Raw genomic sequence first — 25,542 nt, 5'->3', positions numbered from 1 at the left:
AGAGGCTTTTTTTTTTTTACTTTTAAAAGCATTTTTTCTTCGGCCGAAAAATGTTTGTAAAACTTTTTTAATTAAAAAAAAAAAGACAAGATACATTCGTCAAGAATCATAAGGTACAACACTTCGTGATAGTCATAGGGTACAAATAAGCAATCAGGAAACAATCAATATCAATATAAATCGTGAGGATACAAGCAACAATGTTACAGTCATGCAGTCATAAGTGGGAGGAGATGGGTAACAGGAACAAGACTAATAGCAATAGTAATGCAGCATAATGTGAATAGTTTGACAGTGTTGAGGGAATTATTTGTTTAGCAGATTATGGTGTTTGGAGAAAAAATGTTCTTGTGTCTAGCTGTTTTGGTGTGCAGTGCTCTGTAGTGTCATTTTGAGGGTAGGAGTGGAAACAATTTATGTCCAGGATGCGAGGGGTCTGTAAATATTTTCACAGCCTTCTTTTTGACTCGTGCAGTATACAGGTCCTCAATGGAAGGCAGGTTGGTAGCAATTATTTTTTATTTTTTATTTTTTATTCTATTCTATTCTATTCTATTCTATTCTATTCTATTCTATTCTACAACACTTAATGATAATCATAGGGAACAAATAAGCAATCAGGAAACAATCAATATCAATATAAATCGTAAGGATACAAGCAACAAAGTTACAGTCATACAGTCATAAGTGGAAGGAGATGGGAACGATGAGAAGATTAATAGTAATGCAGACTTAGTGAATAGTTTGACAGTGTTGAGGGAATTATTTGTTTAGCAGAGTGATGGCATTTGTCATTGTGTCTAGTTGTTCTGGTGTGCAGTGCTCTGTAGTGTCGTTTTGAGGGTAGGAGTTGAAACAGTTTCTGTCCAAGATGTGAGGGGTCTGTAAATATTTTCACAGCCCTCTTTTTGATTCATGCAGTATACAAGTCCTCAATGGAAGGCAGGTTGGTAGGCACTGTTTTTTCTGCAGTTCTAATTATCCTTTGAAGTCTGTGTCTGTCTTGTTGGGTTGCAGAACCAAACCAGACAGTTATAGAAGTGCAGATGACAGACTCAATAATTCCTCTGTAGAACTGGATCAGCAGCTCCTTGGGCAGTTTGAGCTTTCTGAGTTGGCGCAGAAAGAACATTCTTTGTTATGCTTTTTTGATGACATTTTTTATGTTAGGTGTCCATTTTAGATCTTGAGGTATGGTAGAACCTAGAAATTTGAAGGTCTCTGCTGTTGATACTGCGTTGTCTAGTAAAGTAAGAGGTGGAAGTATGGGAGTATACATCATTCACTTGAGACAAAAGCCATGCAGTTCATCTATTCGTGTGGCTATCCAATTCTTAATCATTTGGCCTAGTAGTAAAGATACAAAACTAGAAACTGGGAGATGGTAAGTTCTAGTTCCACTTTAGGCATGAAAAATTGTCTGGGTGACTGGGCCAGCCCAACCCACTTCACAGGCTGGCTGTCGTCGTGGGAAAATAGGAGAAGGAAGAATGTTAGATATGTTCATCACATTGAGCTGTTTATAAAAATAATCAAAAATAAATACTTTTTTAAATAAAAAGTAAAAATTGTGGTGTTGTTCTGAGATTCCCATATGCCACCCATTCAATTCATCTCTTTTTTTGCCCATATCACATTCTAGTTGTAATCTTTCCTCATTTTTTTATTATTCGGTATAGTTCTTTTCTTGTTCAGGCTTGGATAAAATCATGTCTTTATCAGAAATAGTTCATTCTGCTTATATTGTACAACATCGCAGTTATATCTAATAATTTTTTTTTATTATTATTATTATTATTATTATTATTATTATTATTATTATTATTATTATTATTATTATTATTATTATTATGGACATTGCTATAATTTGCTGTTTAACAATTTCCAAAGTTTTTTTTTAATCTTTCTCATATCAAGCTGGTATTTTCTTACTAAGTATTATTTGGCTTTTTATTCTTCCTTTTCTTGTCCTTCAATTGTTTCTGTTTATTATTATTATTCTTCATTTAATTTTATCCATTTATTTTTTGTTAAAAAGCAATACATGTTAATAACAATAACCGATACATATGTGAACTATAAAACTATGCTATAATAAGCTAAGTATGTGTAAGAAGAACAAAACTAAAGCAAACTTTAAAAAGTGTTTAGAAACTTTTAAAATGCTAAACGAACTAAACTAAAAAGAAAACCATTTAAAAACAAAAGACTTGAGATTTCTCAGTGGTCTCCCACCGTAATAACAAGTCCGAGCCTGCTTCACTTTTTGAAATAACGTTCATGAAAAGACTGGTGACTCCATGTCCAAGCTTATTTAGAGTAGAGTACAGTGCTGAGCTTGTCGATCAAAAGGTCGGCAGTTCAGTGGTTCGAATCCCTAGTGCCGCGTAACTGGGTGAGCTCCGGTTATTTGTCCCAGCTTCTGCCAACCTAGCAGTTTCAAAAGCACGTAAAAATGCAAGTAGAAAAAATAGGGACCACCTTTGGTGGGAAGGTAACAGCATTCCGTGCGCCTTTGGCATTGAGTCATGCCAGCCACATGACCACGGAGACGTCTTTGGAAAGCACTGGCTCTTCAGCTTTGAAATGGAGATAAGCACCACTCCCTAGAGTCGGGAATGTGCGAGGGGAACCTTTAGGAAAGGGTAGGGTAGGGTAGGGTAGGAGAGAAGAGAAGAGAAGAGTTGGAAGGGACCTTAGAGGTCTTCTAGTCCAACCCCTTGCTTAGGCAGGAAACCCTACACCACTTCAGACAAATGCTTATAGAATAGTGTTGGAAGAAATATCCATCTGGGTTCAGTTCCAAGTGGGGACAAAGACACTGGAAACACGGAGGCTGCTTGGAAAGATGGTTTAATGGTGGTCAGGATCACATGGCTTGAGATCCTGAACAGAAAAGGGCTGAGATCCTGTCAGCTCCCTGGTTTTATGCTTTTTCTGAGCTTTGAACTTTCTGGGGCACAGGAAGAGTACCCTGATTGGCTGTCAGACTCCCAGGGGGTGGGGGTCTTAGCTAGCAATGTAGGTTGTCCCTCAAGCTTGCCTGAGCCTTGCCATGTGGTGAGTTTCTGTTCTATTATGATGCAGATGATGGCCCATTAGCAAAGGTGGGGAGTGGCAGGAAGTTGCAGGGAGCTGCTTTGTCTTTAAAACATGTTTCTCCATTTCTCATCCAGGGAAATATATTCTACCTTTTAAGTATTTTCTAAAATATTTCATTCTTGTAGGAGGGGGGTAGGTGATAAATTCCTACAATAGAATAGAACAGAACAGAACAGAATAAAATAGAATAGAATTTCATTATTCTTTTTATTTTTATTTTTTTTAATTTGCATTTATATCCCGCCCTTCTCCGAAGACTCAGGGCGGCTTACACTATGTCAGGCAATATAATAATTTTATATATTATAAAATAATTACAAAATTATTATATTATAATATAATTATAATATTATAATATAATTATAAAATTATAATAAAATTATAATTATAATATTATAATAAAATATACATTATAAAATAATATAATAATTTTATATAATAAATATGATTTATTATTTTACTGGTACCAGTAAGAATTCTGGCTTTCCTCTCTAGGATCCTTTTCAGACTTCTTCGCACAGCCTACAAATCCGGGGGCTTTCCAAATAGTCCCGCCAAATCCAAAGCAGAGTCTGACCCGTCTGCTCATGGATGGGAGACCACCGGGAGATCCCCGGGAAGTAGTCTATCCAGGAAAAAAAAAAAGAAAGCCACAGTGACCGGACGCAAAGCTGCTATGTCCACGCATGGAGTCCCTCGGATGGAGATGTAAATTCATCAAGAGGCGCCTCCTCGGGAGATCCAGCCCGCCTCTGCCTCCGCGCGGCTTGGAGCCCCGAGGGCTGGTCCAGCGCCAGCTTCGCGTCCCTCGGGAGCATCCCTGGGCGAGAGGCTACGCTTTTTGACGGCCTTTCCGCGGAGGAGTCGGTAACTCCCGGCGCTGCCTCCCTCTGGGCTCTCTCGCTCTCTCCGCCTTGGGTGCTTCTCCAGCCAGGCAGGGCGGAGCCGGCGGAGGGCCGGCCAGGGTTGCGCAGCTCCGCCCGGCCTTCCTGCCACCCCCTCTCGGACAACTGGAGCCGGCCAGGTCGGCGACCTTCGCAAGTAGCGGGCGGTGAGGTGAAGCCAGGCCAGGCCAGGCCAGGCGCGCTGAGCCCCGGGCGCGGCGGGTGAGCGGCGGCGGCGGCGGCTTGGAGAGCCTTTGGCGGGCGGACACCCTTTAGTTGATTCCCTGCCTTGTCGGGCGCCCCGGTGGGGAGGAAAGATGCGGGGGCCGGAGGGCGGCCCGGCGGGGAAAAAGCTGGCTTTGCCCCGCGGCTCTGGTGAGCAGGTCTTCGGGAAGGGAGGATTCTTCCCTCCGGTCCCGAATGGGAAGCCGGGCGGCTGGTTCTTAGGTTTGGCGATCTTCGGCTCCTTCATCCCCCTCTTGTCCAGTTCTGGGATACATACAGGTAGTCCTCAATTTACGACCACGGTTGGGCCCATCATTTATGTTGCTAAGGGAGGCATTTGTTAAGCGGGTTTTTAAGGGCCTCGTTTTGCAACCTCTCTGGCCACAGTTGCTAAGTGAAGCGTTGCAGTTGTTCAGTTAGTAAGGGGGTTGTTAAGCGAATCTGGGTTCCAGATTGATTTTGCTTATCAATGACCCCGCGATCGTCATCAATATGACTCCATCTGAATTTTGATCAGGTGGCCGTGGGGATGCTGCCGCGGTCGTTCCGTTGTGAAAAATGTTCACGAGTCACTTTTAATTCAGTGACGTCGTAGCTTTGAACGGTCGCTAAATGAACCGTTGTAAGTCGAGGGCTACCTGTAAGGGTCTCGCTCCGATCCAAAGGAGCAGGCTCTGGTTTGACGCAAAGGCTCTGGGCGCACCAAGCCTGAACTGGATTGGCAAAGAAGCTGTTACAACTGGCTGCATTGCCCCCCAGGATGAGCCCAGATTCCCCCCCCTCCCAACACACACATGCACACATACACACACTGAGTTTAACAATCCCCCAGAGGAAAAAGAAAGGAGGGAGTAGAAGTGCTTTGGGGGCACTTCTGCCTCTCTAGCACTAGCACTTAGACTTACATACAGACTTTACAGAGGAAGCCTATTGCCCCCAACACTCTAGGTCAGGGGTCTCCAACCTTGGTCCCTTTAAGACTTGTGGACTTCAACTCCCAAAGTCCCTCAGCCAGCAAAGCTGGCTGAGGAACTCTGGGAGTTGAAGTCCACAAGTCTTAAAGGGACCAAGGTTGGAGACCCCTGCTCTAGGTCCTCATTTTATTAACCTCGGAAGGATGGAAGGTTGAGCCGGTCTATGGCTTCTTCCAACTGGCTGAGCCTCAGATGTTTCCAGCCCATATCCCTGTCGACAAGCAAGGGCATCTGCAAAGGGAAGGGGGTCAAGAAAGTGGCTGCCATCTGGTGCCAAGGCAACTTCTGCCCGATCTTGTCTGCTCCAGATTAGAAGCAGCTGGTGTTTCACTGGAGCCAGAGTCACACACACCCCTCCCCATCCGAACCTTAGGGAATCTTCTCTCCTCCCCCTCAATTCTTCACCCCCTCCTTTGACAAGGCCACACGGATGGAGCTTTCCTTCTTTTTCTTTCTTTGGTAACCAGGTGGAGCTGTCAAGCATTTTGGGACTTTCCCCTTCAAGAATAGAATAGAATAGAATAGAATAGAATAGAATAGAATAGAATAGAATAGAATAGAATAGAATAGAATAGAATAGAATAGAATAGAAAACAGAACAGAAGAGAACAGAAGAGAACAGAAAATAGAACAGAGCAGAATAGAACAGAACAGAACAGAACAGAAAATAGAACAGAACAGAATAGAATAGAATAGAACAGAATAGAATTTTTATTGGCCAAGTGTGATTGGACACACAAGGAATTTGTCTTAGTGCGTATGCTCTCATTGTACATAAAAGATACCTTCATCAAGGTACAACACTCACAACACTTAATGATAGTCATAGGGTACAAATGTAACACTTAATGATACAACACTTAATGATAGTCATAGGCTACAATTAAGCAATCAGGAAACAATCAATTACAGTGTAAATCATAAGGATACAAGCAACAAAGTTACAATCATACAGTTATAAGTGGAAGGAGATGGGTGATGGGAACGATGAGAAGATTAATAGTAGTGCAGATTTAGTGAATAGTTTGACAGTGTTGAGAGAGTTATTTGTTTAGCAGAGTGATGGCGTTCAGGAAAAAGGTTGAGGGACAGGAAATAGGTCATCTTGACTGTTTGGACCAAACCCCTGGGCACCTTTGCTCAGCTGTACAGTTTATCGACTGCATCACCTCCATCCAAACAAATTAAGGCTGGTTTAAATCCAATGTGTGAAACCCAGCTTTTGTTTTCACTCAAGAGGGATTATCCTCCTTTTTCTTTGCTTTGAAATCTTAAGTTTTTCTATTGCTTTCAGAGATCGAGTGGCAGCTGTCCTTGGTCGAAAGAAACAAGTAACAAATCCCGTCTTCAGTTGCTGATTCAGTTTTTGGAAACTTCCTTTTCTTATAAGGTAGGTAAAAGGTAGCTTGCTAAAAGGACACGATGATGACATGATAGCAGTCTTCCAATATTTGAAGGGTTGCCACAGAGAAGAGAGGATCAGCCTGTTCTCCAAAGCACATGAGGGCAGGACAAGATGTAATGGAGTGAAACTTATCAGAGAGACATCAAACCTAGAACAAGGAGAAATTTCCTTTTCTTTCCCAGTCTATTTTTATTTTATTAAAAAAAGTTAAAATGCAAAACACCAAATTTGTTTTAAAGAGACAAAGAAAAAAAAATCACAAAACAAACATTTAAAAAGTGCATTAAAAAACCCTTTGAATGAAGGATGTTGTTTTTGATTTTAATGGAAGAAGTCAGGATATGTGAGAGAGAAGGATTATAATTGTGTTAGATTTTAAAAATTTAATGTATGACTCTTTGTTTAATGAACTATACCTTGTGTTTGCTCCGGGAAGTTGGGGGGGGGTGTTTGGAGGGAGGGGGGAAGGAGGGGGAGAGGGGAGGGGAGGGGAAAAAATTTAATTGTTGTAAAACTTTTTCAATTAAAAAAACAACAACACAAATACACATATTATCCCCCCCAGTTGAATGTTGATTAATATATTGCAACAATATTAGTTTCCCTCCCCTTGCAAAACAGACCCACCCCCTCCCAAATTTTAAACCTCTGAACTACTAATTTTATTTGGAAATTATTAACCTGTCATCTATATACTATATTAATGACAAAATAGTTAACAGGAGGAACAGTAATAATAAAAAAAAGACAAGATTAAAATTTCAAAACCTTCTGTTAACAAACTGTTATTGTAATCAACTTATAGAAAATTAATCTTCTTAACTATCCCAAATCATCCCAAGAATTAACACTGATTCATCCTGGATGAAATATCTGTTTATTTCTTAATAGCATCTCTTTATCAATTCTTTTCTGATTAAATATAATAAGTCCAATTTCCAAAGCCAGTCTGTCTTCTCAAAAATGTCCAGATGAAATTGTTTCCCAGTTAAGTGTGACAGATGTTCTTCAGTGCATTTAAAAAAGACCAATTTGTCACTTATCACTGATAGCTTTCTGCTGTTGTATAAGAAAACCTGCTTGAACTTCAGGGAGGCGTATGGAGTCAACACAGTTAATTCTAGGTCTGGATCCATATTTCTTCCCAGAAAATCTACAGTCCAAGGCTGCATCAACATATTAGTTTCAAGGTCACATGAAGTGTTAATACCATTTTATACTGCGCTGGTAAGACCAGACCTGGAATATTGCATCCAGTTTTGGTCAGCAAATGCAAAAAAATACATTGAGATTAGAAAGAATGCAGAAGAGAGCAACAAAGATGATTATGAGTCTGGAAGCAAAGCTGTACGACGAACGGTTATGGGAGTAGAGAAGGACCCGGGGTGACATAATAGCAGTGTTCCAATATTTGAGACTTCAAAGTCTTAAGGGACTGGTTTGAATAAAACTCAACAGCACTTTTTTCGTGCGCCTGTTGATAAAAATAAGATCGCCAACATGATCGCCAATGTCTGATGACGGATATGGCAGAAAAGGAAGAAGAAGAAGAGGAGGAGGAGGAAGAGGAGGAGATTGGATTGTTCTGTCTCCTTCCCCACTTCGGATCAACGAGCTGGCCTTCAGCCAGTGGATTCACGGCTCTTATCAGTCCTGGCAGAGAAATCGCAGCTGCCTCCCAAAGTTCAAACAAATGATTCACGGAGCAAGACTTTCAGCTCTTTTTGAAATGGTTCAGCTAGCTTTTGCTTCCCGTGGAGTGAGACCAGTCCGAAAGCTCCTTATATATCCTGTGGGGTGGGACTCCTGCCCCACCCTTCCCTTTGATAACGCCGCCTCTCTAATCTTCTGCAGCGCGGGTCAATCTAAGCTTGATTATTATTATTATCAGCTGGGTCTAAAGGCATAGCCTGGGGAAGGGAAGAATCAGGGGATGACAGCCTCATTACGTCCTCTGACTGGTCTGGTTCTGGCTCCTGGAGCCGGGCCAAAGGAATCGGTGCTCCCGAGGTAAGCCTTACTGGCCCTTCCCCCTCACTCTCGGAGTCACTTTCGGCATGGGGCCAGGTTTGGGGGCTGGAGTCACAACATGGATAGCCATTTGCCTTTCATGGCATGGGGTCTGCAATTCAAGAGGGGCTCAACTAGAACAGGGATCTCCAACCTTGGCAGCTTTGACAGCAAAGCTGTCTGAGGATTTCTGGGAGTTGAAGTCCACAAGTCTTAAAGTTGCCACGGTTGGAGACCCCTGGTATAGAAGACCTCCAAGGTCCCTTCCAGCTCTATTATTCCAAGTTCTAAGCCTGCAAGATCAGGTTCAGTTTGTTGGACTGCAAATCCTAAAATGACCACCAGATGCCGGCAAGATTTTCTTTATATCTGATTGTCATCTAGTAATTCTGAATTTTGCAGTTGCCATCTCCTAGTAAGAAAAATGAACACTCTGGCAACATTGTGATTATAAAAATTAAATGATACTATCAATATTTTTGTTACATGACCAGAAGATGAGGTGTTTTTTTTTTAATTGAAAAAGTTTTACAACAACAATTAAATTCTTCCCCTCCCCTCCCCCCTCCCCCTCCTTCCCCCCTCCCTCCAACCCCCCCCCCCGACTTCCCGGAGCAAACACAAGGTATAGTTCAATAAACAAACAGTCATACATTAAATTTTTAAAATCTAACACAATTATAATCCTTCTCTCTCACATAACCTGACTTCTTCCATTAAAATCAAAAACAACATCCTTCATTCAAAGGCAATCTGAAATTTCTTAATCTGAAATTTCTTAATCTAAGATGAGGTTTGTTTTAAATAGCTCTGAATTCAAAGTGCAGATTAAAGAAGCCGTGGATGTAGATATCCCTATTGAAAAACTGAATCAATTGAAGATTGATGACAAATTAATTTAACCCAATTTGTAATATATCCATTGGAATTTTTTTCTTTCTGTTTCTTCTCTTGTCGGGGCAGGTGATCTATCTCTATCCTTTCCTATCTTTTTTTTTCTCTTTACTTCTCTTTCTTTTTTCTTCTTTTTTTGCTGTTTCTATCAGGAGTGTTTCTATCAGGACGCAGTGGCTCAGGGGCTAGGACGTTGAGCTTGTCGATCGAAAGGTCGGCAGCTCAGCGGTTCAAATCCCTAGTGCTGCTGTGTAACGGGGTGAGCTCCCATTACTTGTCCCAGCTTCTGCCAACCTAGCAGTTTCGAAAGCATGTAAAAATGCTAGTAGAAAAAATAGGGACCACATTGGTGAGAAAGGAACAGTGTTCCGTGCGCCTTTGGTGTTGAGTCCCGCCGGCCACATGACCACGGAGACGTCTTTGGACAGCGCTGGCTCTTCGGCTTTGAAACAGAGATGAGCACCACCCCCTAGAGTCGGCAACGACTAGCACGTATGTGCAAGGAGAACATTTACCTTTACCTTATCAGGAGCAAGGAAGGGAAGATATGAATATTCATATCCTCTCTCTCATATTAATGCCTCTTTTGGGTGAGGGAGGTAGAGAAGAAGGGCAACAAGCGCTGAAATCCAGAGGGTCATTTTGGTGGCACAAAAGACATGCCAAAAAACTTGGCTCTTTGAGGATACTATATAGCTGTATCCTAGATATGATAGCCTTAGATTGTTGTTACAAAGTCGTGTCTGACTCATCATGATCCCAGCTGAATTGCCTGATCGTCGAAGGCTTTTATTTTCTTTTAAAAGGAAAAAAAAGCCTCTGACGATCAGGCAACTCAGCTGGGATTGTCAGAGGAGCCTTTTAAAAGCATTTTTTTACAACCTCTTTGGCCGAAGAGGTTGTAGAAAAAATGCTTTTAAAAGGCTCTGACGATCCCAGCTGAGCCACGCGATCATCAGAGGCTTTTTTTTACTTTTAAAAGCATTTTTTTGGCTGAAGAAAAAGTGCTTTTAAAAGTTTAAAAAAAAAACAACCTCTGATGATTGTGCAGTTCAGCTGGGCATGGTGGGGGCAGGGATTTCTGCTACCGATTCTCCAAACCACCTGCCGCCATCGCTAGTGGATCAGGCGATCCGGTCCGAACTGGAAGCATTTCACTCCTGCTGTAGCTGCTCATTATATACTCCTGACTCCATGCATTTTTACCTCATAGGAAGTGGGGGACAGAGAATGGAGGCCTCAAAGAAGACGACGTTTAAAAATGAGCAAAAATCAAGGTAAATCAACGAACAAAAGATTAAACTTGATCATAGGTATCCTGGGAGTGGGGTATGTGTCAAAAAAAAATTACAAAAATGGTAGTCACAACCATGTAGTCGTAGGACTGCCCGTTTTTTATATGTGATGCTGTGGGGCAGGATTTCGGGGTTTTTTGACCTCTCCATGGGAAGAGGATTAACTGATGATAGTATCATAGAGCAGGCATCTCCAACCTTGGCAACTTGAAGATTTGTAGACTTCAACTCCCAGAGTTCCTTAGCCAGCTTTGCTGGCTGAGGGGTTCTGGGAGTTGAAGTCCACAAGTCTTCAAGTTGCCAAGGTTGGAGGCCCCCATCATAGAGCACCTTTCCTAGACAGAACACATTTCCGTTCTTTTTTTTTTTTTGGCTCACTGCTGTTGCCATTTCATAATATCAAATTGTTTGGCACAAGAGGATATTCCTTGCGCCTAAAAGCAGAAGCCTCTTTCTTTAAATCTGGCCTTTTAATGTGTCCCTTTTCCAGAGAAATTAAGAGAGGGCCCATTCTTTACCTCTTCTTTTTATCCCGTTGATTACAGCTAAAATCTCTTTGCTTTGTTAAAATAAGGACAATTTTGGAGCCCTTTAAAGTTAATGTAATCTTTGTTTTTCTCCTTTCAGCTCAAGGGTAAAATTAAAATGGGAAACTCCACATAGTATTTGCTTCTCCAGCAGAGTTTTCCCCCATCCTAGTTGTCTTCCTTCCTTCCTTCCTTCCTTCCTTCCTTCCTTCCTTCCTTCCTTCCTTCCTTCCTTCCTTCCTTCCTTCCTTCCTTTTCTTCCTTTTCTTCCTTCTTTTCTTCCTTCCCTCCTCCCTCCCTCCCTCCTGACTAGAGATGGGAAGGCCTAGAAATAAAAAACCCCAAATTGGGGAAAAAACAGTTTTTTTTCTGTTTTTTTTCCAAACAGTTTTGGAAAAAAACGGGGAAAAAATGGGCAGGAAAAAACAGGGGTTTTTTTTCATTTTTTCCAAATGGTTTTGGGAAAACCCTGGTTTTTCCCAATTTTCCATTTTTTTTTTCTCCAGGCCTTCCCACATCTACTTTTAACAGCTCTGGATGGCTTGGTTAACTCCAAAAGCTATTTCCATTGTTAATTCCAGAATCTCATAATTATTTTGCAATGTGACTTTCTGTTCCTGTAAGGGGATTAGATATTTTTAATCTATGACATAATCAAGTGACGGTCTAGGGCAGGGGTCTCCAACCTTAGCAACTTTAAGACTTGTGGACTTCAACTCCCAGAATTCCTGAAGTCCACAAGTCTTCAAATTGCCAAGGTTGGAGACCTCTGGTCTAGAGACATAGCAGTTGCAATCCAAAATAGAGTCTTACTGGATTTCTCTTTTAGGAAATTTTTGAAAAGCCTTATACGGAAGCAGCCCCAAGAACTCCTGCTAGTAATCGGAACCGGGGTGAGTGCTGCTGTTGCCCCAGGAATCCCAGCCTTGTGTTCGTGGCGGAGTTGCATCGAAGCGGTCATTGAAGCAGCCGACCAGCTAGAAGTGTTACATCCTGGAGACGTGGCCGATTTCCGTCAAAAAGTGTCCAAAGACCGAGATTTGCTTGTGGTTGCACACGATTTAATCCGAAAGATGTCACCGGTGAGCATTTCTCAGATACAGTAAGGATCTGAAGTGAATGTTATTCCTGCTTTGAAAGAGAAGGTGTAAATGGTTTTGCATCCCTGGTCAGGCTTTCCGTTGTAGATTGTCCTCGACTTATGGCTTGTCACTTAGTGACTGTTTGAAGTTACAACCAACCAGAAAAAAGGAACACGCGATCCAGAATCAAAGTTCCAGCATTAACACCCCCTCCAGAGTCAGATGACTGAAATTCGGACACTTGACAGTGTGCTTCCATTGATGGAATGACTGCATTTTATGATGGTTTTGCTAAAAAACCAGCACTTTTACTTTTTGGCAAATCTGCACTCTTAGCAAACTGAGAAGCAATGTGTTGTGGCTCCAGCCTCTGAACCTGGCCCCATGCCCGAAAGTGACTCTGAGAGTGAGGGGGAAGGGCTGGAAAGGCTTACCTCAGGAGTACCGATGCCTTTGGCCCGGCTCCAGGAGCCAGAACCAGGCCAGTCGGAGGACGTAATGAGGCCGACATCCCGATTCCTCCCTTCCTCAGGCTACGCCTACAGACGCAGCTGATAATCATACTAATCAAGCTTGGATCGACCCGCGCTTCAGAAGATTAGAGAGGTGGCGTCATCAAAGGGAAGGGTGGGGCAGGAGCCCCACCCCACAGGATATATAAAGAGTTTTGGGACTGCTCTCAGTTCCACGGGAAGCAAATTAGCTGAATCGTGTCGAAGTGAGCTGAAGTCTTAATCTGTTTGAACTTTTTGGCAGGCAGCTGCGTTTTCTTGGCCAGGACTGATAGGAGGCGTGTATCCACTGGCTGTAGGCCAGCTCGTTACTCCAAAATGAGGACGGAGACAGAACACAATGTTTCTCAACCAAAAATATCCTACTTTTTAGGAAAATAGCCATTTTATGTTTGGACGAATAAGGGTTTCTTGGGCCTGAATTTAGCCAGCCAGCAAAAGTAATTCTTCAAGAGGGTTGCTATCTCCTGCCCATAGAAAGGTGTTCGGTGTCTAAGATGCACACTTTCGAATCTTCTACCTCTCCCCCACACACTTGCTTACCTATATAATTAGTGAGGGATTGACATATGGGGTGATCCAAAGGTGGGTTTCAGCAGGTTCTGACCAGTTCTGGAGAACCGGTAGCAGAAATTTTGAGTAGTTCGGAGAACCGGTAGTAAAAATTCTGTCTGGCCCCGCTCACATCTATTCTCTACCTCCCAAGTCCCAGCTGATGGGGAGGAAATGGGGATTTTGCAGTAACCTTCCCCTGGAGTGGGGAGAGAATGGAGATTTTACAGTATCCTTCCTCTACCACGCCCACAAAGCCACACCCACAAAGCCACACCCACAGAACCAGTAGTCAAAATTTTTGAAACCCACCACTGGGGTGATCCCTATCCAATTGTGGGAACAGCTTTATTCTAGAAAGGCAGCAATGAAACTGACTCCAGACAAGATTAGAATTTGCATAGGATTGCAATCCTTCTTACTGAAACAAAAACACCGACATGCTGTCAGTTTTCATTTTGTGGCTCTAGGGGGTCTTCCAGACACCTGCAATTATTCCATCAATCAAATTCTAATCTAACAGGCCATTAAAATGCAGTCTAACCAATCGCTAAAAATCACTAGCAGAAAATACCCTCCAAGAATTCTCTTAAAGTGCCCAGGTAAAAATAAATATTTTCAGTTCTCTCCTAAAGTAGCGGGGGGGGGAAAAGACTGTCTTGATGACATATTTTCCTGGCCCATCAACGGAAGAATCCAAGTTGAGTGATGAAAATTTCTGGGGATAAGATGGTACAAAGAGCAGTGCGTAGCCCTGAAAATAGTTTATGTCCAATGTGGAAATGTTTTGCAGTTCCAGACATCATCCAAAACTTCTAAGACAAGGATCCCCAATCTGTGGAGCAGGGGTCTCCAACCTTGGCAACTTTAAGACTTGTGGACTTCAATTTCCAGAACTCTGGGAGTTGCAGTCCACAAGTCTTAAAGTTGCCAAGGTTGGAGACCCCTGCTGTGGAGGGTTTGCAAATAAGCTGTGGAAATGGTCGACCAGCGCATTATATGTGCATCCTCACTGGGCGAATGCATACATGCCTATGCACCATTTGTGTGAGCAACAGGCATGTGTGCAAACTGTTCACATAATGTTGTGACCCAGACCCAAGTAGGTAGTAATAAACTCAGTCCGTGGAAAAACAAACTTTATTCGAACAGCTGGGAATTACTTCATTCCCAGCATCGTTCGGCTCAAAGTAAAACAAATGCCTCCCAACACAAATTTCTCAGTTATCTCAAAAACCTTGGTCCAATTAGGCAAACTGGCAAACGTCCAGAAGTCACAAAAACAAAGACAGATATGAAGCAGAAGACGTAGCTACAACATTGTTTTCCGGCAAAGCTGAAATACCGGGGCTGGTCTGTTTTAAGTTTTATGGGAGGGCCAATTATCTCTTGGTCTTACTCCCGAGTTGTCCTCTCTGCCTGAGCTGCTTTTGCCTTTTGGCAGCTCTTCTCATATGTGCATTAGGAACAGGCTCCTCCTGTCCTCTGCCTCACTACTGTCAGTCACTGGAGGCTCTGGAGTCTGCACCTCACTTCCCGATGGCCCTGGCCTCACCTCAGCCTCATCGCTGTCTGACTCTGTTGCCAGCTCCGTAGGCTGCTGACGGACCACAACACATAAATAGAGCTGCACATGTGCACTTGCCAGCTGCCTGCACGATCCACACACACACATACACACACATCCCACTGGTCCACAAAGCTGGCAACATTGGGGAGCTTTGTTCTAAGATATACATCATTCCATTTCCCTGAAGCTATTCTGTTTCTTTCCACAGCGCACCGGGGATGCTAAGCCCAACTTTTTCCAGGACTGTTTAATGGAAGTGTTTGACAACTTGGACCAACACATTCACCATCCTGCTGTCCTCCTGCCCATCCTCCAACTAATGGAACGGGGCACAATGGTGCTCACCACCAATTATGACAACTTACTTGAAATCTTTGGGCAACAGCAGCATAAAGCTATGGAATCACTTGACCTGAAAGATAAAGACAAGGTATGATGTCCCCAATAAAATACAGGTGCGAGCTTCTGTTCGAAAATATGAACGGTCGGCCCCATCGCTCAGATTTCGTCGAGATGGAAGAGGAACATCAGGAGAAAAATGCGAAAAGATAAAAATGGCAGCCCAAAAGTGTGATCAAATTTCTGCTGTTCTAAGGTGCACCACAGTCATGGGTGCGAGTTTTACTTTTTTGATGGTACCTAGTGGGCACCTGGTGTTTGGGATAGAACCGACATGGAGAAAAGGTAGGCTGTGTTCTTTGCCATATTCCCTTTTTTCCCTTACAGCAGTGGTCCCCAACCTTCCAGCTTGGCCCAGCATGGGATGGTGGTGAGTAGCTGGTGCATGCACACGACCACAGCTCCACTGGTCCAAGCGGCACATGTGCGTGCCCTCTACTCATGCAAATGGAGCTTTGTGCACAAGGGCCCACCACTTGCGTGAGTGGAGCTTCGTGTGCCTGCCCATCGCTTGTGTGACCCAGTTTCGAACCGGCCACAGTCCAGGGTTTGGGGACCCCTGCCTTATAGTCTTCGAAGTAGATATATTCTTTGTTACACAAGGATCTTTAGATATATGGTATTCTTTCTGTTTTATGGTGTGTCATTTATTAAATAACTATATAATTGTGTTTTTTTAAAGTCTCTTTACAAATCTTAATTTTTAAGCAGCTAGAGAAGGTTGTTTCTTTGAAGATCCAAGTCTTGGAGATGGTTCAGTTAGGTAACATCAACAAGATGGTAAAGAAAAGTGCTCTTTATTTAAGCAGTGCATGGCTAGCTGGGGAATTCTGGGAGTTCAAATCCACTCATCTTAAAGTTTGAGAAACACCGCCCTAATGTTGTAATCTACTATCTGGGTATCCACAGTGAGGATTTGGGAGGTCATCATGAGGGCCATAACATCATCAGACAAATTGCATAAGTTGACCTTTGAATGACAATGTCATGAAATATATGAGATCACCCTGGTTTCTACCAGATGATTATATGAAGCAACCAAGCTGTCAGGGTTCCAAGTAACACCCCCAAAGAAATCTAACTCCGAGGCTTGAGTTTCCTCAAAGCTAATTTTTATTAGAGATGTCATATTGGCACATCTGGGAAAATCCGAATCTGAGAGCTTCCGGGTTTTCCTCACCCAAAAGAAAGTTCAAGTCTTTGCCCTTCACCCACAGGTCCATCACATGAACCAATCAGGTACCCTCTGGAACAAAAGATACCTCCTCATTCTTAGCACAGCTGCAGGGCACAATGGCCTTGACTTTCTGGAAAGAATGTTATTTTGACTACATATCATCTTCACTCCATACAATCCCCCCTCCCATTTTCCCACAGTAGAATTTGTTGCAGGCCTGAAGGCTCAAAGGTAAAAGATGACTTCCAGGTCTGACACAAGCAAGGCCCTAACAACTCTGCCACCAGAATGTATAAATCTCTTGTATTGTTGGAGCCTAGTCTCTTTCTGCAGGTTGTGTTACTGAACAGCTGGTCTCTCCTCAGGTTCTCCAGTGGGCAAAAGGACACCTCAGATATGGTGTCCTTCATATCCATGGTTTGTACACTGATCCCTGCGGAATGGTGCTGGATCCCTCAGGTTATCAGGAAGTGACCCAAGACCCTGAAGTGATGGTATGTGGACCCAAAGGCTGGACAAGCTTTTTTTGAAGTATTGCAGTCTTACTCTGCCGATTGCCAGCAGTTCAATCCTGACTAGCTCAAAGTTGACTTTCCTCCTTCCATGGTCAAGAAAAGAGGAGCCCAGATTGTTGCAGGCAATATGCTGATGTTGTAAACCTCTCAAAAAGTGCTTTAAAGCACTATAGTGCGGTATAGAAGTCTAAGTACTAATACTATTGCTATTATTATTGTTGAATCATGCAGACTTACAGATCAGCAATGCCTCAAAAGTACCCTGAGAAGAATTGGATATAGCTAATGAATTGCATTTGTGCGTCCTCTTAGGACAGTGATGGCTAACTTTTTTGCCATCACATGCCAGAAGGCTGAAGGGGCGGGGGGGTCGCGCACGTGCGTGCCCACACCCATAATTCTATGCACCCCACCCCTGCCATGCACACACGCCCCCCCCCACTCCTGGCACATGATGGCCTGGTAGGCCCGTTTTTCTCTTTCATCTGGCTCCAGAGCCTCTCTATGAGTCTGGGGAGGGCGAAAATGGCCTTTCCCACCCCCCCTGGAGGCCCTCCGGAGGCCAGAAACTGCCCATTTGTCAACTTCTGGTTGGACAGGAAGTGACGTTTTTTGCTGTCCCCAGCCTCCAGAGACTCCTAGAGAGGCTCTGGAGGCTGGGGACAGCAAAAAACGTCCAGAGGGCCTCCGGGGAAGGTGGGAAAGGCCATTTTTGCCCTCCCCAGACTCATAGAGAAGCTCTGGAGCCAGGTGAGAGAGAAAAACGGGCCTTTCCCACCCACCCCAGGCCCTCCGGAGGCAAGAAACAGCCTGTTTCCCTACTTCTAGTGGGCCCAGAAGGCCCAAAAATCAGCTGCCCAGCACACGCATGTGTACCGGAGCTGAGCTCACATGCCCATCGATATGGCTATGCGTGGCACCTGTGGCCCGCATGCCATAGGTTCGCCATCATGGTCTTAGGACAATGATCCATTTAGACACAACCAAGTCGGGCCATGATACCCGAGTTAAAGCTTTATGTCCACTACAGCTCCTATGAAGCATATTCATACAATGTGAGGAACATTTGGCTGCCACGGGAGGTGGACTAAAGGATCTTTACTTTCACAGCTTCCTAGAGATCAGGGTGGCATAGACTGACTCCTCAGTGCGCTGTCCCCGAAATTAACTCAGTAGAGGGATCTTAACTAAAGTCTCCCCAGCCTAAGATTACCGTATGTCTTGCACTTTGCCAATTTATCTCAAATGAGGCCAGCATCCAAATAGTTCATGACACAGACATTTAATTTAATAACTGCTTGGTGTATGTGGTTTCTTTTTATAGGAAGCACTACAGAATCTATACCGGAGGAAATCTTTTTTGTTTGTGGGCTGCGGGGAGACTCTGCGTGATCAAATCTTTCAAGCTCTCTTTCTGTACACGGTTAAAAACAAAGTGGAACTGGAACATTATATGTTGGTGCGGAAAGAAAACGAAGACCAGTTCTTTAAGTTGCAGGCCGATATGCTTGTGCATGGCATAAAAGTCGTATCCTATGGGGATCGCTTTGAACATTTCCCAGGGTATCTCCAGGATCTCACGGCACAGATCTGCAAACAAAGGAGTCCAGGTGTTGTATGAAAAGATCTCTGGGTTACCGTTCTGCATGCTTGTGCTCTCTTAAAATATGTTTTAACCACCAGCGGTGGTTTCCAATAGTCTTACCACTGGTTCACCGCACGCATGCTTGCTTTGCACGTCCGCCTTCTGTGCATGCTCTTTGCTTGCTTGTGCACCTTCCGCGCATACGCCCAGCCTCAAAAATATGCCTAAATAGGACGTCATAATAGCTGGGGTGGGTGGGCCCACCGCGGTCTTCGCTACTGGTTTGCTTGAACCGGTTCGAACCGGCTGAATACCACCTCTGCTTTTAACCTTAACCTTTAATTATGGGATGGAGCTCATCAAGTAGCTTAAGTCAAGCTTATTTGATTGACTGACTGTTGTTGCCAGAGCGGCATGTGGTGGTAGTGATTGCTTTTTATTGTTTTTATATTGGGTTTTTATTTTTATAAGCCGCTTGGAGTCGAAAGTGAGTTGGGCGGCCATATAAATTTTCTTAAATGAAACGTTCTTAAATTAAATAAATAAAATATTACTTAGTTGAAAAATTGGAGATTCCATCGATGGAAAATTCCTTGTAAAATAAGGATGCCCTGTATCTACGCAGCTCCTCCACTTTATGTTCTTTGATAATTGTCAACTTAGAAATGAGGTTTTCTACTAATGTCGATGATAATATCAATGCCTAATTTTAAAGTGAAGCTGCATTGGGTACAATGCACATAATAGGCAAAGATTCGGTTATGCTGTTGCTTGCCACCATCTTATTTTTTTGAGCAGATCTGCTTTGATTCACACATTAAACACACTAAGCCAACCATTCTGTGGTTAGAATGTCTCTATTGCTCCAAAATGTTGTCTTGGGTCAAAGTATACATTACAGTATATTATTTGTATATGTTTAGATCTACTTTTGGAAAGGAAGGAGAGGGAGGGGAGGGGAGGGGAGGGGAGGGGAAGGAAGGAAGGAAGGAAGGAAGGAAGGAAGGAAGGAAGGAAGGAAGGAAGGAAGGAAGGAAGGAAGGAAGGAAGGAAGGAAGGAAGGACCACTGGCATCACAAAGGAGAAATGCTATAATTTAATTATTCTCCTAATTGCATTCTGTTGTTCCAAGAGTTCTCTTCAATGACTTTGGGCTCCTTGGTGCTATTTGAGAAACCCCACTCTCTTCCAGCACTGCTGATGTTATCTAATTTGGTAATTAAATGTCTCTAAAGAAGATAATCCAGCTCAGAGAGCACCAAGGACCCCGTAGTTCAACCTGAGCTACAAATATTCTACGAGTTTCTGTGCCTTTCTTTGCTATGGGAAGTGTTACTACGATAAAACAGAATTAAGTTGTTAATGACACTAAAAACACAAGATGTATGTATGGTTTGCTGTTAAATTTAAAAATGTGCAGAGGCATGTTTTAAACAATTGTACCCAAGTTAATTCATTGCTTAACTTTCTTCTTTTTTTCCCAGATGCAGACAGGGTGGATAGCACAACACTTTGGGGTAAAGTATAGTCTTCCACATATTTCTTCCAATTTCAAATGGGTAATTCTGCTGTCCAGAAAGGATCCCCATAAGGAAGCCACCGCCCCGGGGATGGGGCCTGCAGCTCTAATGTCTCATTTGCTTCAAGAGTTTAGACACGTCCACATCTCCCTCTTGCAATTTGCCCTTAAAAACCTGAATTTGACTGTATGATTCATTTACTTCATGAACTTATTTTGTTCTCTAGCGGAAGTGAAATTTGGCTCACAATGGATGCTTATTCATGTGCAAGAACTAGCAATAAGGGGGAGGCTGTGTTTCAGCATTGGCTGTTTTGTCTTCAATGATTTTAACTTACTAGAAGATTTTGTAAGCTGCCCAGAATTTGCTGGAATGGGTGGCTATAATAAATTTAAGTCCATGCATATTAGTTAGTTGTGAAGTCGTGTTCAACCCATCGCGACCCCATGGACAACATTCCTCCAGGCCTTCCTGTCCTCTACCATCCTCTGGAGCAGGGGTCTCCAACCTTAGTAACTTTGAGGTTTGTGGACTTCAACTCCCAGAGTTCCTGAGCTAGCAAAGCTGGCTGAGGAACTCTAGGAGTTGAAGTCCACAAGCCTTAAAGTTACTAAGGTTGGAGACCCCTGCTTTGGAGTCCATTTAAGCTCATACCTACTGCTTCAGTGACTCCATCCAGCCCCCTCATTCTCTGCCATCCCCTTCTTCTTTTGCCCTCCATCATTCCCAGCATTAGGCCCTTCTCCAGTGAGTCCTTCCTTCTCATTAGGTGACCAAAGATGCGGCTATCATGAACCGAGATAGAAGGGAAAAGAGGGAGGAGAGAATTCAAAAATAAAAACACATTCATGGATAAATATTAAACTAGAATTAGTTTATCTAGCTGCATTTCATGTCTAGTCTACATGGTAAGGCTGACATCAGTCTTTGAAGTATGAATGTATAATTCTCTCGCTACGCCCTACGTGGTTAGATTAGGTGCCAAAATGCCGACAGACTTATCAGTTGGTTTGTAAAGGCAGAGGAAGACCTAGAATTTAAATCCAGGAGTGGAGACCAACCAAAGGACACTGACATCTGTATATAGACAAATCTACTTTCATCTATTCTACAACTTTATCCTTGGTTATAACAAAGCAATTAATTCTATTAATTTTGTCTGTGAGTTTTCTCCTGAATAAGCCAAGTACTAAATAAGAGAGCCAAGATTTAAAGCTACAGGACTCCCAATGACCTTGCTGCTAATTAACGGTGTACAATCATTTTGGGGGAAAGTGTATTTCAAAATTTTTTACCCAGGAGTGTCAGCAGTGTCAAAATACGTGAGATGATGGGTGTAGACCTGCCATTTTGCAGATTTGGATCTTCCCCATGGACACCACTGGTTTTCACCTCAAGTAAAATTTAGCTACAATTTTCACCACTGGTTGTTTTTTTTATATATATAAAAAAAATTTTATTTCCATTTTCCAACATCATATTTATGTACAAAGTGTTATCCATCATTAATCATTAATTTTTATTTTTATTTTTATTCTACTACTTTCCCCTCCTTCATCTCCTTCACTTTACTACTTCTTCTCTTCCTTCTCCACTCCTCCCTTCTTCCATCCTTTCTAACCTTCTTACTCCCCTCCTCCTTCTCTACACTTTCCTACCTACTTTCTTCCCTCCTTCTACTCCTCTCTCCTTTTCTTTCTGAAATGGCAGTCGGGCAGCCCCAATATCATTTCAAATTTTAATTTCATATCTTGAATCATTACTGTACATTAATAACCAATCCATGTATCATTTTCCCCCCCTTTCCCCCCTCCTCCCCACTTCCCCCCCCCCCGGACTTCCCAGAGCAAATACCGGGTATTATGACCAACAATCACAAGCTAAAGTATACAAAATATACACAAACTCCCACCCCTCTCTAAAACTTTAAATCCCCTCACAATAAAGAGATAAGAAAGAATAATAAAAAAGAAAAAGAAAAGGAACAATACCAATACAATCTTCCCTTCACATATTACTTCTTCTTACAGTCCATTTTTAAAATTAGTCTATCCTCTCAAATTCAGATTTTTTCCACTTGTATATTCCTTCAAATTTCATAAGTCCATTTCTTAAATTACAGTCCATCTTCTCAAACTCAAATTTTCATCACTAATATATTTCTTCAATTGTCATAACACATTTAATGTCCGTTCTTCTTACAGCCCGTTTTTCAAATTAGTCCATCTTCTCAAATTCAAATTTTCTCCACTTGTATATTCCTTCAAATTTCATAAGTCCATTTCTTAAATTACAATCCATCTTCTCGAACTCAAATTTTCATCACTTATATATTTCTTCAATTTAGTTTCCGGTTCACCACTGGTTTTTACCTCAAGCATATTTAGCTACAATTAAAATTAAGTTTTGTTAACATTACACTGGCTTGGGTGCTGAATTACCAGTATACTCTTTGACTACATAAAAACAAAACAAAACCCCAAGTTGGTGATAGATATTTTCTTTTGACTCTTGAGTCTCTGTTCTACCCTCATGGATAGGGAAGGAAAAGCTATCTCAACAGAGCCAGAATGAAAATGATGCCAACGTTTTCACAAAAATCATTAATGTTGTTGCCCACATGATGTTGGTAACACTTTTTCTTGCAGGGCCATCCTGTGCAGATTGCACAAAAAGGAGATTAGGAGAGAGTGGGAATGACCGAGCCAAGAAGGCTAGACACCCAAAGGATGGTAATTAGCATTCCCAATTTTTTTTTATTTTGAAGAAAATATATAACACAGTCATATAATGCATCTATCTTGTCAACATGGAGCTGGAGAAGAGCTTCAACAATAGGAAGCACCTGATTTCTCTGAATGCCAGATCTTCTTTAAATTAGAAAGACAAACTGCCAGGGCTGTCCTGCAAGGGCTTCTATGCTGCTAGTGGGATTAAAATCTGCAAGACAGTAGGAGCAGCATCATGACTAAAGGCCCACCTGTCCTGGGCCGGCATGCATTTTGTCAGTTGGGACCCTGCACCTCCTGTCTTGCAGGTTGTAACTTCTGGCACCATGCAGAGCTTGTATGTACAGGTGGTCCTTGACGTATGACCACAATTGAGCCCACAATTTATGTTGCTAAGTGAAAAATTTCTTAAATGAGTTTTGCTCCATTTCACTAATTTTTCTTGCCACGTTTGCTAAGTGAACCACTGCAGTTGTTAAATTAATAACACGGTTGTTAAGTGAATCTGGCTTCCCCCTTGACTTTGCTTGTCAGAAGGTCACAAAAGGGGATCACATGACCCAGGACATTATAACTGTCCTAAGTATGAACCAGTTGTCCAACATCTGAATATAAATCACGTGACCATGGGGATGCTGCAATGGTCTTAATTAACCGTAAAAAATGGTTGTAAGTCACTTTTTTCATTGACGTAACTTCAGTCACTAAATGAACTGTTGTAAGTCAAGGACTACCTGCACTGGGCAGCTAGAAAGGCATCTGTATGTATTTAGAAAGCCTTCTCGGAGTTTATTTTTAGGAGGGCTGAGCAGCTCATGCTTTACTCCTTAGCCTTATCCACACTGAGCTGTGGGGATCGTTGTATTATGTCTTTTGTAGCATATGGGAGGTTTCCTCAAGGGTTGTATTGCCATTGTCCAATATTCATCAGCATTTCTCACACCAACACTTCCCTTAACAGGGGTCATAATAATGGTGTGAGAAATATCAAAGTGATCAATATGGTTAAGAGTTTGGTATTTGATCTGTCCAATATTTATTTATATATATGGAGGTGGGAACAGCAGAGTTGGGTGCTCTCATCCCTAAAGGATTCCCCCTGCAGTTTCATGTAAATGTTAAAATATCAGCATTGGAAACAAGAGGGAACTCGGCAGGGGGTGGGGGGAGGTCATCGTGAGTAGATCTGTCCACACTATCTTCTGACATGTCAGGAACAGCCAGAACTATTGCTCAACAGTGACATACTGAAGGAATGGACACTGTGTGGGTACACACACAGAGAAAAAACACATTTTAAAAAAAATGTAGTGTGATTTTTTTGAAAGTCCAATTAACTCTTTTAGTTTTTGCAGTTTTCTGCCAGAATTGCATAATGTTGACCTACTTACTGATTGTTCTATTTGGCTTTTGGGTCATTTTGCAACTGAAGTCTTTCTTCCTTTTGTAAATCATGAGTGGTGTGAATTGCCTCATGCCTTGTTTTGTACAAAAAAGAAGAAAATAATGCATTGGGTTCTAGGCTAAGGGTCACCGTAAAGGAGAGGAGATATTTTTAAGACTTCGATGTTCCTTATCCCATCCTAATACAAAAGAAAAAAAAAACTGATTGCAGGAGTTCAGTGGTTGGAGATGAGTCAGGAGATAGAATGATTTTTGAGCCCTGCACATCTAATTCACTAAATTTGGCTTGGCTTGACTGAGAGCATTCCTTTCTCCTATGGTTATGCATGATAAACTATTTTAAATGATATGGACCGAGATGGACAAAACTGACGTTTATGTTGTTTTAAACAGATCCTGCTGAAGATGAGGTCCTTCTGTGACTATAAAAGACCAGTCCTCGAGAAACACCTCCTTACTTTGGCCATTTGCATCTGCTGGGAGTCAAATAAAGGATAGGTGTAGACTTCCTACAAAGTCTGCTTGGGAGGGGAGATCCTTATAAATATCACATCCAACAATTCAAATTTCATAGCTATTCTTGGGGAAGAGCAGATTTCTAAATATCTCAGGGATGAAGTCTTGGAAAAGAGGGAACTATGGCCTGTGAAATGGCATTTAGTTTTTAACTTTTGACTCCTCTCATCTTATTTCAATTCATGCACTGTAAGTTAAAACACATGAAGCCTGTTCCTTCCCCTGAAGGGCTGTGTGACACCTGGTGAGAGGAAAAAGGCACACAATCTGAGTACATTCCACCTGTCTAGGCAAAGAACTCTTGAATTTTTCCTAGATAGTACTGGGAGTTCTCAAGCAGGCAGTTTCAAAAGATCAGTGGCTAACTGCTAGTTGTGTTTCTGAATCTTTTAGTAACTTGAAGACGTGTAGACTTCAACTCCCAGAATTCTTCAGTTAGCATGGTGGGAGGAATTCTGGGAGTTAAAAGTCCCCATAAAGTATCTTAAAGTTGCCAAGGTTGAGAAATACTGTGCTAATGAAACAAAGTATATATATTTTGTAAGTTCTTGAAGAAAAAAACCTGAACAAAATGAAAAAATGTATGTGTGTTAATTTCTGTTTTGAATAAATAAATTCATATATAATTCCGAGATGTTCTGTTGTCATCTATTAGATCTGAAGAA

At 42.3% G+C, this 25,542-nt stretch overlaps 1 protein-coding gene across 3 annotated transcripts; it reads left to right on the top strand.

Annotated features, from left to right (window-relative positions):
- Positions 1-3,736: 3,736 nt before the first annotated feature.
- Positions 3,737-25,507, top strand: FAM118A (family with sequence similarity 118 member A). Of its 3 annotated transcripts, none has more exons than XM_058191138.1 (10): positions 3,737-4,153; positions 6,480-6,575; positions 10,708-10,771; positions 12,146-12,398; positions 15,241-15,462; positions 16,974-17,102; positions 18,448-18,733; positions 20,193-20,225; positions 22,877-22,960; positions 24,755-25,507. In XM_058191138.1, the coding sequence occupies exons 3-10, from the start codon at positions 10,725-10,727 to the stop codon at positions 24,781-24,783; spliced, it is 1,083 nt and encodes a 360-aa protein (XP_058047121.1). In that variant the 5' UTR covers positions 3,737-4,153; positions 6,480-6,575; positions 10,708-10,724; the 3' UTR covers positions 24,784-25,507. The 3 variants fall into 3 exon arrangements, with proteins under 3 accessions (XP_058047121.1, XP_058047119.1, XP_058047120.1); XM_058191136.1 differs by having other exon boundaries at positions 3,737-4,208; XM_058191137.1 differs by lacking the exon at positions 3,737-4,153 and adding an exon at positions 4,225-4,361.
- The last annotated feature ends 35 nt before the right edge of the window (positions 25,508-25,542 follow it).

Source organism: Ahaetulla prasina, chromosome 7 (genome assembly GCF_028640845.1).
Source record: "Ahaetulla prasina isolate Xishuangbanna chromosome 7, ASM2864084v1, whole genome shotgun sequence".
In the NCBI taxonomy this organism is placed as follows: domain Eukaryota; kingdom Metazoa; phylum Chordata; class Lepidosauria; order Squamata; family Colubridae; genus Ahaetulla; species Ahaetulla prasina.
Note: the sequence above shows the minus strand (reverse complement) of the source record. Positions and strands in the feature narration are given on the sequence as shown.

What these genes read in the sequence shown, in the direction of transcription:
- FAM118A (XM_058191138.1), top strand. Translation starts at nt 10,725, where the DNA reads ATGGAGGCCTCAAAGAAGACGACGTTTAAAAATGAGCAAAAATCAAG. An exon ending in ACCTGAAAGATAAAGACAAG is followed by an intron (nt 15,463 to 16,973) that starts GTATGATGTCCC and finishes GTCTCTCCTCAG; the next exon opens with GTTCTCCAGTGGGCAAAAGG. An exon ending in CCCAAGACCCTGAAGTGATG is followed by an intron (nt 17,103 to 18,447) that starts GTATGTGGACCC and finishes TTCTTTTTATAG; the next exon opens with GAAGCACTACAGAATCTATA.